A 14,995-nucleotide genomic window follows, 5' to 3' on the forward strand; every position below is an offset into this window, starting at 1 on the left:
ACACTTGCCATCTTTCTTCAGTCATGTTTTCCACAATGTGCTGTACGGAAGTATATCAGTACCATCTGAATACTGCTGGGTTGAATCAAACATTCCAAATATTGAGACGTTGAAGACGTTTTTTTTTTACAATTGAATGATTTGTATTTGTGTGAGTTTAGATTTGTTTTATTAAAAAATCAAATTCAGTCATTTAAATATTAAAATTGAATAATTTAACATAATAATTAAAGTATTTTAAAGATGGATGTTTTTTTCATAGTCTAATTCCAATATTTCAGAAATAAACTTTCTAAATTAAACTTTTTTTAAGCCTTTTAAACGTAATACAACAATGCTGGTATCACTGTGCCATCAAACAAGACCAATAGGATGAAACTTTCCATCAAACATGCGTCACGCTGATGATCGTGTTGCACCCTCCGTGAGCTTGTCTTCATGCCTGAGGGAGTCGCAATAGTCCACCTGTTGACTGTTGGATATCGCCTCAAGTACTATCACGTAAATGCCAGATGCCAGCAAAAGATGCAGCACCTCAGAGCATGACATAGAAAGGAAGCAAGTTTGAAGTTTCATTGTTGTCAAAGCAATCGCAGAGGTAAGTTACGAAACATTAACTCGTCTGCAAGTTACGTTGTGGATTTGGGGATCCGGCATGTATGTGATAATACTCGATGTGAAATCCTCCAGCCAACAGATGAACTACTGCGTGTCCCTCAGGCAGGAGGAATACGGTGCCCTGTGCAAAGATCCTTCCACCACAGGAAAAAATGAGCTCAAGTGTCAAACAAACTAAAATTTCACAATCTACATTGCATTGTAATCCAAAGTAAACTGAGGATCACAGTGATCTTTATTCTCTTCATATATTTTTACTGTATATTTGGCCAATAGTGGGCCACATAGCGGCCTGGCGGTTAGCCATCCTGCCTTGCTGCAGGAAGGTTGGGTCGGACCGGCGGCCGGTGATGTTCCCCCTGTGTGCGCGTAGGTTCCACCGTTTCGTGAGGTCGATTGAACACTGTAAAATTGCCCCTGCGATGGACTGCCGACCTGTCCAGGGTGTATTCCTGCCTCTCGCCCACGCTCTGGGATTAAACGCACTTTGTTAACTAACCTTTTGTAAATTCTAATATACTGTTTTGTTCATTTTTTGCAGAACAATTAGACATCAAAGGGAACAAAACCACCAAAAGATTACTTGACTTGTCATATATAGACTCACAATGAATCCAGGACCAACAGGACCAAGGACTAGTGTAGATCACTTTGTTCTTGATCTATTCTCACATACTGTTATATTTGGCCAATAGTATTGTCTGCAACACTACCTCAAAGACAGAGAACAACTCAGGAAACTTGCTACATGCCTTTTCTCACTTCAGGTCAGAAACACACTGGTCAGACGCCACAACTCACAACGTTTCACATGCTGAGCTTCTACTCATGATTAAAGACGATATGAATCAAGACTGAGAAACTGTGAGTAAACTTTTGTCCATACCTTTTAGTGACTTTTAAAATTCTTAAAAGGTGTTTAATTAATATTTTTGCAGAACAATCATCAAACATCAAAGGACGTGAAACCACAGACAGATTTCTCGACTTGGGCTCAAAATGAATCCAGGACCAACAGGACCAAGGACTTCAGCAATGTGCAGTCTGAGTTTCCTTCTGCTTCTATTCAACAATGCAGTTTGTCCCGTCGCTGGATTCTCCCTGCGAAACTGCCATATTAGTAACAGAGGTAGCGACAATGTTGCAATTTGTAAAGGCCTAGAATTGACGGAGGCACCTCGAGACATTCCCCCCACCATAACAGGTTATGACTTGTCGTTGAACAAACTGTCGAAGATAGAAGTAGTCCATTTTAAAAACCTAACTGCTCTGAGAGAGTTGGACATGTACCACAATAATATTTCACAGATAGAAAAAGGCTCTTTCACTGACTTGACCTCCCTGGAAAAGTTAAATCTGAACAATAACAAGCTCAGACAGCTGGCAGACATATTTGAGGGGCTACACAACCTTAAAGAGCTGCGACTCACAAGTAACAGCATCACGACTGTTTCAGCTACTGCATTCAAGCCACTGAAGAACTTGGCATTTTTGGACTTGTCTTTTAACCAACTACAAAACGTTGACAAACTCCAGCTGATCGTGCAGCACCTGCCATATTTACAGAATCTGGTGATGAAGAAGAATAACCTCGCCGTTTTCACCACGGAGAAGCTGACAAACAAGTCTGTAAATTTCCAGTACCTTGATTTGTCTCAAAATCCTTTGCAAGTCTTCAGAATCACAGCAGATGTGTTTCCAAATCTGACCTGGTTGAATCTTGGAGGGCCGCAAAAGAAGCACAGGATGGCTTGGGAGGTGCGGAACCAGACGTTTCTTCGTCACGTGACCACCCTCGACATCGGTGGACTGCGAATGACTGTCAGCGATATGGAAGAGTTGCGCGAGAGCTTCGAGACTTCACTTGTTACTATCCGGTTGAACGCAATGCCAGGTGACCTGCAAGCCTTCATCAATATCTCCTGCTCCATCCCAACCTTGACTGGACTGCAAATTCAACAGAACCAACTGACCTCCATCTCGCCTCATCAGTTCCAATCTTGTACGAACATCACAGAGTTAGATATCGCAGAAAACAAAATTCAGAACATTGACGAAAACGCCTTCGGGTCCATCCAGAGGAGTCTCAGCATATTGACTCTGAGTCAGAACAAGATACCCTCTGTTCCAGCAGCTGTGCGGAAGCTACCAAACCTTTCAAAATTGGATCTAAGCCATAACATTATCAGTTCACTTCAATGCCATGACTTTGCTAATCTGACAAAGCTCAGAATTCTGAGCCTCCATCATAATTTGATCACTAATTTACCACCCTGTGCCTTTAGTGGCTTAGACTCATTGCATGTCTTGGAGCTGGAGTCGAACAAAATCGCAGAACTGAATGGAGCGTTCAGAAAACCTTTCCCAAGTTTAAGGATGCTGTTTTTGTATTCAAATAGCCTGACCAGCATTAAACCCAACGAATTTGAGGGTTTGATTTCACTGCAAAACTTATCATTGCACCATAATCAGATCAAGGACATAAAGAATGGCTCTTTCTATGGACTCACCAATCTCAAGGTTCTTCTGCTCCAGAGTAATGCCATTGAACAGGAGCAACTAAACAGTGGCGCCTTCAACGATCTGATCAATTTAAGAAGATTGGATATGAGAGAAAATCGCATTAAATACATGAACGACTCGGCAATACCCCACCCTCCATTTTCAAGGCTGTCGCTCCTGGAGACCCTGGCAATCCCAGTGCAAAAAGGGCACACGAAAGGAAGCCTGCCACGTAACTTTCTGGAAGGGCTGCCAAATCTGTTGTTCTTCAGCACAAGAATCAGTCAAATACATTCTCTCCATGATGACATGTTTCGCTACACACCAAGGTTGGAAAAGCTTGACATCTGTTCCAACGAGCTCTTCGACATCTCACCGAAACTTTTCTCCCCCATCAGCAACCTAAAAAGTCTCTATGTTTCTCGAACAAGTCTTCGCTTGCTCAACTTTATCACAGAAGCCAACCTCACCAACCTTGTGTTTCTTCAAGGGAGAAGTAATGATTACTCAGTCATTCCTAAAGAAGTGATCGAGTCTCTGCCATCACTCGAGTACATGGATTTACAAGGCAACAGCTTCACATGTGACTGCGACAACGCATGGTTCCTCCAATGGGTGAAAAACAACACTCAAACGCAAGTCCCTAATGCGTATGAATTTGAGTGCAAAGACCCACCAAACCTAACGGGCATGAAACTGCTGGACCTGGATGTTCAGTCTTGCACAGTGGACATTGAATTTATCCTCTATGTGGCCAGTACCTCCTTCATCCTCTTGTTCCTGATGGTATCCTTCACCTACAATTTCCTGAGATGGCAACTGTCCTATGCCTACCACATCTTCTTGGCCTTCCTTTATGACAAAAAGAACAAACACAGAAAGGCTTCAGAGGAGTACGACGCCTTCATTTCCTACAACGTCCACGATGAGGAGTGGGTTATAAGGGAGGTGCTTCCAAAGTTGGAGGGAGAACAAGGATGGAAACTGTGTCTGCATCATCGAGACTTTCAGCCAGGTAGGATCACTACTGGACAACAATTCTTTCAAGGAGCAGTATTTCAGAGACTGAGCAGGAATAGCAATCGGTAATCAATACAACACACAAAACACCAGTACAGTATGTTTGACCAGTAAAGTCAAACATAGTACTGTGTCTAAATAAGTTAACGAGAAGCACGATACGAACTGAATTAAAATTGTGCGTTCATCGGCAATATTACCTCTAATTTTTTATGTGTCTGAGCAAACACCAAAACTCCCGGAGCAGTCCCTTGGACTACTGTGAGCTATTGGTCGATGTTTATACACCATATAGAGGAAGGCGCTGGATATCAAAGAACTTGAACCAACTGAGATAGGCAGATTCATGAGCCTTGTCATAGTGGAGGAGTGATCTTACTCTTTAGAATCCACGACCCAGTTACCAAAGAGTGATCAGAACTCCAGGATTTGGTTGCAAAAAACACCATTCCCTTCCTCAGAAGGTTCTGACAGCTACCATGGTTTCAAGACTGAGAGATCTGTTGAGAAGGTGACACCTGGGGAACAGGCTCGGTGACCGACCTATTGAAGCCGACTTATCTCTTGATTCTATCACCATGGGACTCACGTTGCCGATTAAAGAAGTCATACTTTGACTATGGCAAGTCAGTAGAAGAGATCCACTTCTGATCATGTCATCTGACCTCTAAATCAATCAATCAATCTGCATTAATAAATACCGTCTGATGTTGTGAATCTGTTCCACAGGGAAACCGATCATTGACAACATCACAGAAGCCATCTACGCCAGCAGGAAGACAATCTGTGTGATCAGTCAGAGGTATCTGGAGAGCGAGTGGTGCTCCAAAGAGCTGCAGGTCGCCAGGTAACTCCTCCACCACACAGCGCAGTTTGGCAAAGGAAATGTACTTTTTGGTGTTGGCTCAGTGAGGAACACAGTTCCTCATTGTTGAGGTTTTCCTCGCCTTACAGTACATTTGTGTCCTGACAGCTACCGCCTGTTTGACGAGAGCAAGGACGTGTTGATTCTGGTGTTCCTTGAGGAGATCCCTGCCGCTCAGCTGTCTCCCTACTACCGCATGAGGAAGCTGCTGAAGAAAAGGACTTACCTGAGCTGGCCTTACGCCGGAGAAGGTGCCGCACTCTTCTGGGAGAAACTTCGTCAGGCACTCTCCAGGCCCACAGATGACCTCTTAGAGGAGCGGCTGCGCCTCACTGAGAGGGAAAGGGTGTAGGTCTGGCTGGGGCAAACTCACACTCCAAATTCAGAGGGGAGTTTGCAGTAAGTTTTGGATGACAGAAGTACAGTTTCAATGCAGTTCAAGTGACACGGTAACGACGACATTTGGCAAAGTTAAACAATATGAACTCAAGTTACGTTGAGGCATGTCAACCAGTCGTAGCCGAGATTTTACAGTGACATATGCAAACGTCATGTTTTCCTTTTGATATACTTTCGGTTGAGAAACCCCATTCATGATCAGACTAGTAGAAGGACTGCCATGTTGACTTTCTTGGCTGGAAACCAGTGGCTACTCGTGTGAATGTAGCCAAGTGACATTTGGTGTACGTACTCCGCCAGCAGAGTTGAGCTGAGAGCAACGCCAGAAAGTGCACTACTCTTCAGCAACCCCCACGCAGTAAAGTAGGTTGTGTGCAACATTTTCTTGAGTTCACATTTGTAGAAGTACATCTTTAGGCACACTGGAGTGTTGACGCCCCATTTTACAATTTAGTGGAATTACATCATGATGATCATGATGATGATATATTTACAATCATAATAAAAATAACAATTGGTGCAGTCTTTATCTGGATTGTCTAATGCTGGTTGCCGGCAACCAATTGTAAATAGTGTTAAATTTGAAATTCTTATTCGGTGTGTAAATATATTCCCATCATTCAACTCTTGGTACAATGTATTTAAATTAAACAATATTTTATTGTGATTGATCAAAATGAATGAAGTACTTCTGATTGTATTATTTCAAAGATGAAGTTAATGCTTGTTATTAAAAAATTCTGTTTACCGGCATAATTCATGCTTTCTCACGTTGTACCAACAAGATCAGAGTTTGTGACACACACACACCAACACAGTCACAAGGGGATGTGTGTGTTGATACTTAATACCTCAAGAACTCTTGCATTTGTTGTTATGACGGACTTGTAAATCGCTTGGAGTTGTAATCCTTTATGATGTGGTCAATAAATAAACTTTGATTGACAAACTGGTTTGATATTTCTGGAAGGAACGCAACGGCTGTGTATGTTGACGGGTAAAGTGTATTTCTGCAGTTATAAATACCAGAGAAAGGTCTGCACATCGGTTTTTCAACTAGGAATGACTAACCATGACTGAGGATTATTTTTTCACCGAGTTAGTCTATCAGCAGCACAACTTGTTTTTGTCTTACATGTGTACGTGGATGAACCTGTACATGTCGCTTGGTTGTGTTATGAAACAAAACCCAAGCCATAAAACAGAACGAATCTGAAATTCAAAATCAAAGCTTATTCCGTGACGTGGGCAGCGCATCATGTACAGACAAATTGACAGGTTGGGGTTAAGTCAGCAATGGGATGGCGCTCCTCGTAACAACATGTCAGTTCCTTTAAAGCCCTTCAAATAACCATGCGTTTCGGTCAGTCAGAAGGAGAGCCTCAGAAGGGGTTATCGACAGAACTGCACGGGGAAGTGGACAGACAACACCTTAATGGAGATCATAACAATGTGAAGCGCTGAACTTCAGAACAGAACTAACATAACTTACACCAGATTTGATGCAAAGCAGATTGTCTCTGCCAGGACCCAGCCAAACAAATAGGTGGGCCGGTTCAGAACAGTGTTGGAGCCGGAGCAAAGCTCACTGTTACATTATAATGGGCTTCGCTCTCGTAAACTCCCGTTCGCCGAGAATTCAGACTTGAGAACTTGAGAGCAATCACTTCAAAATGCATCTTCCGCAATATGGAGAGGAGACTTTTTGAAAGAGTAAACTGACTGCAGATTTGATCTTCAGAGGTCAAGAGGAACCAAAGTTGTCCAATTGGAATAAAAGAGAGTAACAGTTCAGATCTAGTGTGAACTCAAAGAGTGAGAAACATTTTCAGCTTCCATCAGCACATTGAGCTGACAGTCAAGAAACACTGTTGGGAGGCAGCTTCAGTCAGTGGTGTGAAGTGAAACTCAGTGGTCTCAAGGGAGAACTGAGAAGACAGCACGAGAACAACAACAAGGTGAGGTGTGTTCTTTGGTCTGATTTGAGTTGCAGCTCGACAGAGTCACACGATGAAGGTATAAATGGTAGGTGTCGGAAAGTAGTGACAACGCTGGTAGTTGAGGGATGGATGAGGGATTACTTGATAGGAAAGTTAAATACACTGCACTTATGGTGAGGAGACCAGATAAGACTGCGGGGTTTATCTTCTATCTTTCCTGTAACATTCTTATGTTTGAATGAATTTGGCAGATGTGGTGATATGTTTTTTGCAGTTGTTGTTGTGAACTGCGTGGCACGTGAAAGTAAAAGTGTCATCTTGAGAGATCATCTTGTGAAACCAAGCACGGTTCACCATCTGACAGTGCCCACCGTGAAATCCAGTCTCATGGTTAAAATGTTAAGAGATTTTCGTTTTTCCCTTCATTTACAGTGAAAGCGTCAAGAGTTGGTTATTTACAACGCAAAACTGTAAACTAAATAAATTTGCAAAAATGTTTCATGATCTATATTCCCTTGTAATCCAAAGAGTGGTGTGGATCACTTTGTTCTTGATCTATTCTCACATACTGTTATATTTGGCCAATAGTATTGTCTGCAACACTACCTCAAAGACAGAGAGCAACTCAGGAAACTTGCTACATGCCTTTTCTCACTTCAGGTCAGAAACACACTGGTCAGACGCCACAACTCACAACGTTTCACATGCTGAGCTTCTACTCATGATTAAAGAGGATATGAATCAAGACTGAGAAACTGTGAGTAAACTCATCATTTTGTCCATACCTTTTTGTGACTTTTAAAATTCTTAAAAGGTGTTTAATTAATATTGTTGTAGAACAACCATCAAACATCAAAGGACGTGAAACCACAGACAGATTTCTCGACTTGGGCTCAAAATGAATCCAGGACCAACAGGACCAAGGACTTCAGCAATGTGCAGTCTGAGTTTCCTTCTGCTTCTATTCAACAATGCAGTTTGTCCCGTCGCTGGATTCTCCCTGAAAAACTGCCGTATTAGTAACAGAGGTAGCGACAATGTTGTAATTTGTAAAGGCTTAGAATTGACGGAGGCACCTCGAGACATTCCCCCCACCATAACAGGTTATGACTTGTCGTTGAACAAACTGTCGAAAATAGAAGTAGTCCATTTTAAACACCTAACTGCTCTGAGAGAGTTGGACATGTACTGCAATAATATTTCACAGATAGAAAAAGGCTCTTTCACTGACTTGACCTCCCTGGAAAAGTTAAATCTGACCAGTAACAAGCTCAGACAGCTGGCAGACATATTTGAGGGGCTACACAACCTTAAAGAGCTGCGACTCACAAGTAACAGCATCACGACTGTTTCAGCTACTGCATTCAAGCCACTGAAGAACTTGGCATTTTTGGACTTGTCCTTTAACCATCTACAAAACATTGACAAACTCCAGCTGATCGTGCAGCACCTGCCATATTTACAGAATCTGGTGATGAAGAAGAATAACCTCGCCGTTTTCACCACGGAGAAGCTGACAAACAAGTCTGTAAATTTCCAGTACCTTGATTTGTCTCAAAATCCTTTGCAAGTCTTCAGAATCACAGCAGATGTGTTTCCAAATCTGACCTGGTTGAATCTTGGAGGGCCGCAAAAGAAGCACAGGATGGCTTGGGAGGTGCGGAACCAGACGTTTCTTCGTCACGTGACCACCCTCGACATCGGTGGACTGCGAATGACTGTCAGCGATATGGAAGAGTTGCGCGAGAGCTTCGAGACTTCACTTGTTACTATCCGGTTGAACGCAATGCCAGGTGACCTGCAAGCCTTCATCAATATCTCCTGCTCCATCCCAACCTTGACTGGACTGCAAATTCAACAGAACCAACTGACCTCCATCTCGCCTCATCAGTTCCAATCTTGTACGAACATCACAGAGTTAGATATCGCAGAAAACAAAATTCAGAACATTGACGAAAACGCCTTCGAGTCCATCCAGAGGAGTCTCAGCATATTGACTGTGAGTCAGAACAAGATACCCTCTGTTCCAGCAGCTGTGCGGAAGCTACCAAACCTTTCAAAATTGGATCTAAGCCATAACATTATCAGTTCACTTCAATGCCATGATTTTGCTAATCTGACAAAGCTCAGTATTCTGAGCCTCCACCATAATTCGATCACTAATTTACCACCCTGTGCCTTTAGTGGCTTAGACTCATTGCATGTCTTGGAGCTGGAGTCGAACAAAATCGCAGAACTGAATGGAGCGTTCAGAAAACCTTTCCCAAGTTTAAGGACCATGTTTTTGTATTCAAATAGCCTGACCGGCATTAAACCCAACGAATTTGAGGGTTTGGTGTCACTGCAAAACTTATCATTGCACCATAATCAGATCAAGGACATAAAGAATGGCTCTTTCTATGGACTCACCAATCTCAAGGTTCTTCTGCTCCAGAGTAATGCCATTGAACAGGAACAACTAAACAGTGGCGCCTTCAACGATCTGATCAATTTAAGAAGATTGGATATGAGAGAAAACCACATTAAATACATGAATGACTCAGCAATACCCCACCCTCCATTTTCAAGGCTGTCGCTCCTGGAGACTCTGGCAATCCCAGTGCAAAAGCGGCGGTTGAAAGGAAGCCTGCCACGTAACTTTCTGGATGGTTTAACAAATCTGTTGTACTTTGATGCACGAAACAGTGAAATGAATTCTCTTCACCAAAAAATGTTCCAATACACACCAAAATTACAAACGCTTGACATCAGTTCCAATGACCTCTTCGACATCTCACCACAACTTTTTTCCCCAATCAGCAACCTAAAAAGTCTCTATGTTTCTCGAACACGTCTTCGCTTGCTCAACTTTATCACAGAAGCCAACCTCACCAACCTTGTGTTTCTTCAAGGGAAAAGTAATGACTACTCAGTCATTCCTAAAGAAGTGATCGAGTCTCTGCCATCACTCGAGTACATGGATTTAGAAGGCAACAGCTTCACATGTGACTGCGACAACGCATGGTTCCTCCAGTGGGTGAAAAACAACACTCAAACGCAAGTCCCTCATGCGTATGAATTTGAGTGCAAAGACCCACCAAACCAAAAGGGCATGAAACTGATGGACCTGGATGTTAGCTCTTGCACAGTGGACATTGAATTTATCCTCTATGTAGTCAATACATCAATCATCCTCTTGTTCCTGATGGTATCCTTCACCTACAATTTCCTGAGATGGCAACTGTCCTATGCCTACCACATCTTCTTGGCCTTCCTTTATGACAAGAAGAACAAACACAGAAAGGCTTCAGAGGAGTACGACGCCTTCATCTCCTACAACGTCCACGATGAGGAGTGGGTTATAAGGGAGGTGCTTCCAAAGTTGGAGGGAGAACAAGGATGGAAACTGTGTCTGCATCATCGAGACTTTCAGCCAGGTAGGATCACTACTGGACAACAATTCTTTCAAGGAGCAGTATTTCAGAGTCTGTGAGCCACAGTGAATGTGTTACAAAATGGCGACGGATTCGGTCGTTTCCATCTCCGCGTATACAAAACCTGAGAAAGACTGGTCATCTAGCTGTAACACTAGCAGGGAAACCCGGGAAACTCCCTGTGCGCTGTCAAGTGGAGGTGCTTTAAATGGTGTATTTTGTTTTGTGAAGTCGAAGCCTTTTAACTTGCTGCACAGCATTGTCCCATGCATGGGTTTTTTTTATCAGCAGTGACAGGTAGTGATCGGCATTCACCGATCACGCTGATATCACCCGGTCGATCAGATTTGGTGATACATGCTGACCCCGTACAGGCACACGACTCTACCAAATCTCATGAATCAGCAGAAATGATTACAAAAAGAATACTTCTTTTAAAGCTCTTGTTTTAAAAATGTAACTGAAGTGCGTTCATGAACCAAACTCCCTTTGATTCATTCATCACAACTTTTTGGTATTGGCAATCATACATCGCAGAGGTGCCGGTATCTTTCTGAGACACTATCCAACAACTACTGTGATCCTGGAGTGCAAAAGACAAAATCATTGAAATGCAGTCAAAAACATTTACAGCAGCTAAATGTTTCAGTTGGCTGCAAATGACTTTTGTCTGCAGTAGGGCTTATTTTCGTTGTCGACTAATCTCTTAATTATTTTTGAACTAATCGCGATGACCTTTGTTTGGACCTATTTTGAATTTCTGTTTACGCTACAGCTGCTCATCTCAGCTGTGATACTCCAACACCATACATTTTTAAAGAGGTACAATCAAATAATGACAGATAATCCAGGAACATGTATTAACACCATGAAGCGTGAACCATGAAACAGTTGACAGAAAGCTCCAGTTCTTTAAAAGGGCCGTCTTTATTGGTCCTTGAACTTAAATTCATCAATGTTCTTACAACAACACTTAGCTCTGTGCTAACTGACATGCTAGCTGTTAGCTCGAGGGTGTGTGGCATCACAGACCAAACACAGAACACTCTGTGCACGAATGCCTCAGTGACTGTGACTGTTGCGTAAGTGGCGGCGGGGGACGCGGAGCAACGGCAGCGACTTGGAGTCAGACCTCAGCCAGGAACCAAATAGAGGAACAGAAATTGAATCTGATCATTTCTCACTGCTTCTTAATCATGACCAGTTCATGCGTGCTCTATCAAATTATTTATTTCCTCAGAAGAACTACGATCGTTTCAACCGTGGTTCTTCTGGGGGATTCACTCTGTTCTCAGGGTGACTTAGGAAAGCGTAATGAAGCAATCTCTTGATCCCATTACCAGGAAACTCATGACAATTAAACAAGTCACCCTTCGACTTGGGCGAGTCAGTAGAAGAGATCCACTTCGAGTCACTCATCTGACCTCTAATTCAAGGCCCCGCATTAACTCCCCTGTTGGGATTAATTCTGCAGTTGTGGATTTACAATTTCATCCAGGAATACGCCTTTTTGTGGGCGTCAAATTTCTGAGCTTTAACCTGACGTGTTAGATCACAAATCTAGTTTGAAGATGGGTTGCATTTCGTGCTGATTTTGAATGTCACTACATCAAAGCATCAATATCTGTTCCACAGGGAAACCGATCATTGACAACATCACAGAAGCCATCTACGCCAGCAGGAAGACAATCTGTGTGATCAGTCAGAGGTATCTGGAGAGCGAGTGGTGCTCCAAAGAGCTGCAGGTCGCCAGGTAACTCCTCCACCACACAGCACAGTTTGGCAAAGGAAATGTACTTTTTGGTGTTGGCTCAGTGAGGAACACAGTTCCTCATTGTTGAGGTTTTCCTCGCCTTACAGTACATTTGTGTCCTGACAGCTACCGCCTGTTTGACGAGAGCAAGGACGTGTTGATTCTGGTGTTCCTTGAGGAGATCCCTGCCGCTCAGCTGTCTCCCTACTACCGCATGAGGAAGCTGCTGAAGAAAAGGACTTACCTGAGCTGGCCTTACGCCGGAGAAGGTGCCGCACTCTTCTGGGAGAAACTTCGTCAGGCACTCTCCAGGCCCACGGACGACCTCTTGGATGAGCGGCTGCGCCTCACTGAGAGGGAGAATGTGTAGGTCTACATCCAACAAAATCCGGCTCCAAATTGGGAGGGTTGTTGGCACCATGTTTGGGATGAGGTGCAGTTTTGGTGCAGTTCAAGCGACAAGTTGTGGCACCAATCAGAACTGAGATTTTAAGGTGCAGGCATATATATATATATATATGTATATTATTTTTATTTTTTTATTTTTTTACTTTTAATATACTTCTAGTGAGGAGTACGCTAAGTGTAGCCAAGTCACATTCGGTGTTCATGTGCCATTAAACCATCAGCAGAGTTGATAAAGTCCAGGTTCTCAGGGACAATGTGTCGCTTTACATACAGCGAGAAGACACGCCAAAATCTACAAAGAAAATGAATAAATAAATAAATAGCATGTCAACTCCGTCCGTCCTTCTCCTCTCTGCTCGCTCGCGTGTTCAAATCATGAAATTAGGTTGAGGGTGATATTTTGTTCAATGAGCAATTTTAGAAGTACCGTAATTTCCGGACTATAGAGCGCACGGTCTATGAGCTGCAGGTGCAGTGGCGCTGTCTGGGCTGTGGACAGGTCACTGGTGCATCAGCTTAAAAATGCTTTTCAAAACTAGTTTTGAAAACAGGGTCCAGCATCGAGAGCGCGGAAACAAGCGGCGTAATATGGAGCGTCTTGACTGATCCACGCTGCTCTCACAATGAATCGAACACAGCCAGAGAGATTACTGACGATCGAGAAGGTTTGGACTAATAAATGCCTTCTAATGTAATCTAATATATATTGACAATAATAAAATAATAGCTGCTGCAGCCTATATCTGGATAGTCTGCTGCTGGTCGCAGGCAACCAATTGTAAATAAGAAGTGGTGTTAAATAATTAATTTTTCATATTTTTTAAATATATTCCCATCCCATTGTCGGTTTGTTAATGCAAAAGAAAACATGATTGAAACTGAATTAAAATGAACAATATTTAACTGTGATTCATCAAAATTAATTTTAAAATTAGATAGGATTGGATTGTTTGATGCCACTATTTTAACCATGAAGTTAACGCAGGAGTTTAAATCTTGTGTTTACTACAATGACAATTTATAGCAGGCTGATTTGAAGATCTGTTTTCCAATGTAAAAACAAGATTAGTGTCGGTTTTAATATTGTGCAAATAGCTCAAGAACTCTTTTGCATTTGTTGTTATGACTGACTAGTAAATGTTTTTTATAGCGTCATAATGGATGATTTGGTCTACAAATAAACTTCAATTGACTAAAGAATTTGATATTCCTTTATCTTAGGAGGGAAATCATAAGCCGGGTATCTTGACAGGTAAAGTGTGTGTTTCAAGCTATAAGCAGCACTTATTCATGGTCTTGTACATGTCCTGTATATGTCGCATGGTAAAGGACAAACTAGAGGACTGGCCAACAAAAAACTACATGACCAAAGAAAATCGTGAGTGTATATGAAGCTCAAACCCAAAAGTTGACTTATTTAACTTACTCATTTTCGACTTTAATCCAGTATTCAACTGGGATTTCATATGAAAAGGTTGAAGCTTGAAAATGGATGGAGATAATTCATATTGTAAATGAGAGACAGCTTCAGTCTCACCCAAAGTGTGTGATGGGAGCAAATTCAGTCTTTTACAGACGCTTATCTCATCCACTAACGGATGTTCCTCACTCTAATGATGGCTGTATATCATTACTGTCGTTTACAGTGAGACAGTGAACATCACTGCTGCCTCCATTGTTAATCGCATCTCATATTTTCTAATCTAATCAGACAGTATTTCCTCCTGCTTATTCGTACTCTGCTACTACCTTACTCTCAGTTATTCTGCGAGTAACTACTGTTGTCTCCTCACCCATGGGGAGCAAGTTTCAAACCGTATTTACACAAAACTTTGGATGGGAAACTGCCCACAGATTGATGTAACTGGAGCACTCCCTCTGCTGGTGTACAGTAGTGACTACATCAGTCTCCATGTCTGCAGCGTGGCTTGTTTAAATAGAGCAATGTTGCTATTTTTTGACTTGGACGCTGAAAGCGTTAAAAACTAAATGTAAAGAGAATGTTCAATGAAAATACAACCACAGTTCGTCAGACGTGTCAGTCACAGCAGATGTTTTTAAGAGTACTCAGAACATA

The 14,995-nt window shown here is 42.4% G+C and overlaps 1 protein-coding gene across 1 annotated transcript; it reads left to right on the forward strand.

Annotated features, from left to right (window-relative positions):
• Positions 1–940: 940 nt before the first annotated feature.
• Positions 941–14,162, forward strand: LOC128755990 (uncharacterized). Its single transcript, XM_053860111.1, has 7 exons — positions 941–1,482; positions 1,557–4,135; positions 4,870–4,987; positions 5,114–5,354; positions 8,216–10,760; positions 12,393–12,510; positions 12,637–14,162. Exons 2-7 carry the CDS (start codon positions 1,618–1,620, stop codon positions 12,878–12,880), a joined length of 5,784 nt encoding a protein of 1,927 aa, XP_053716086.1. The 5' UTR covers positions 941–1,482; positions 1,557–1,617; the 3' UTR covers positions 12,881–14,162.
• Positions 14,163–14,995: the final 833 nt, after the last annotated feature.

The sequence above is a fragment of the Synchiropus splendidus genome, chromosome 3, assembly GCF_027744825.2.
Source record: "Synchiropus splendidus isolate RoL2022-P1 chromosome 3, RoL_Sspl_1.0, whole genome shotgun sequence".
NCBI lineage: Eukaryota > Metazoa > Chordata > Actinopteri > Syngnathiformes > Callionymidae > Synchiropus > Synchiropus splendidus.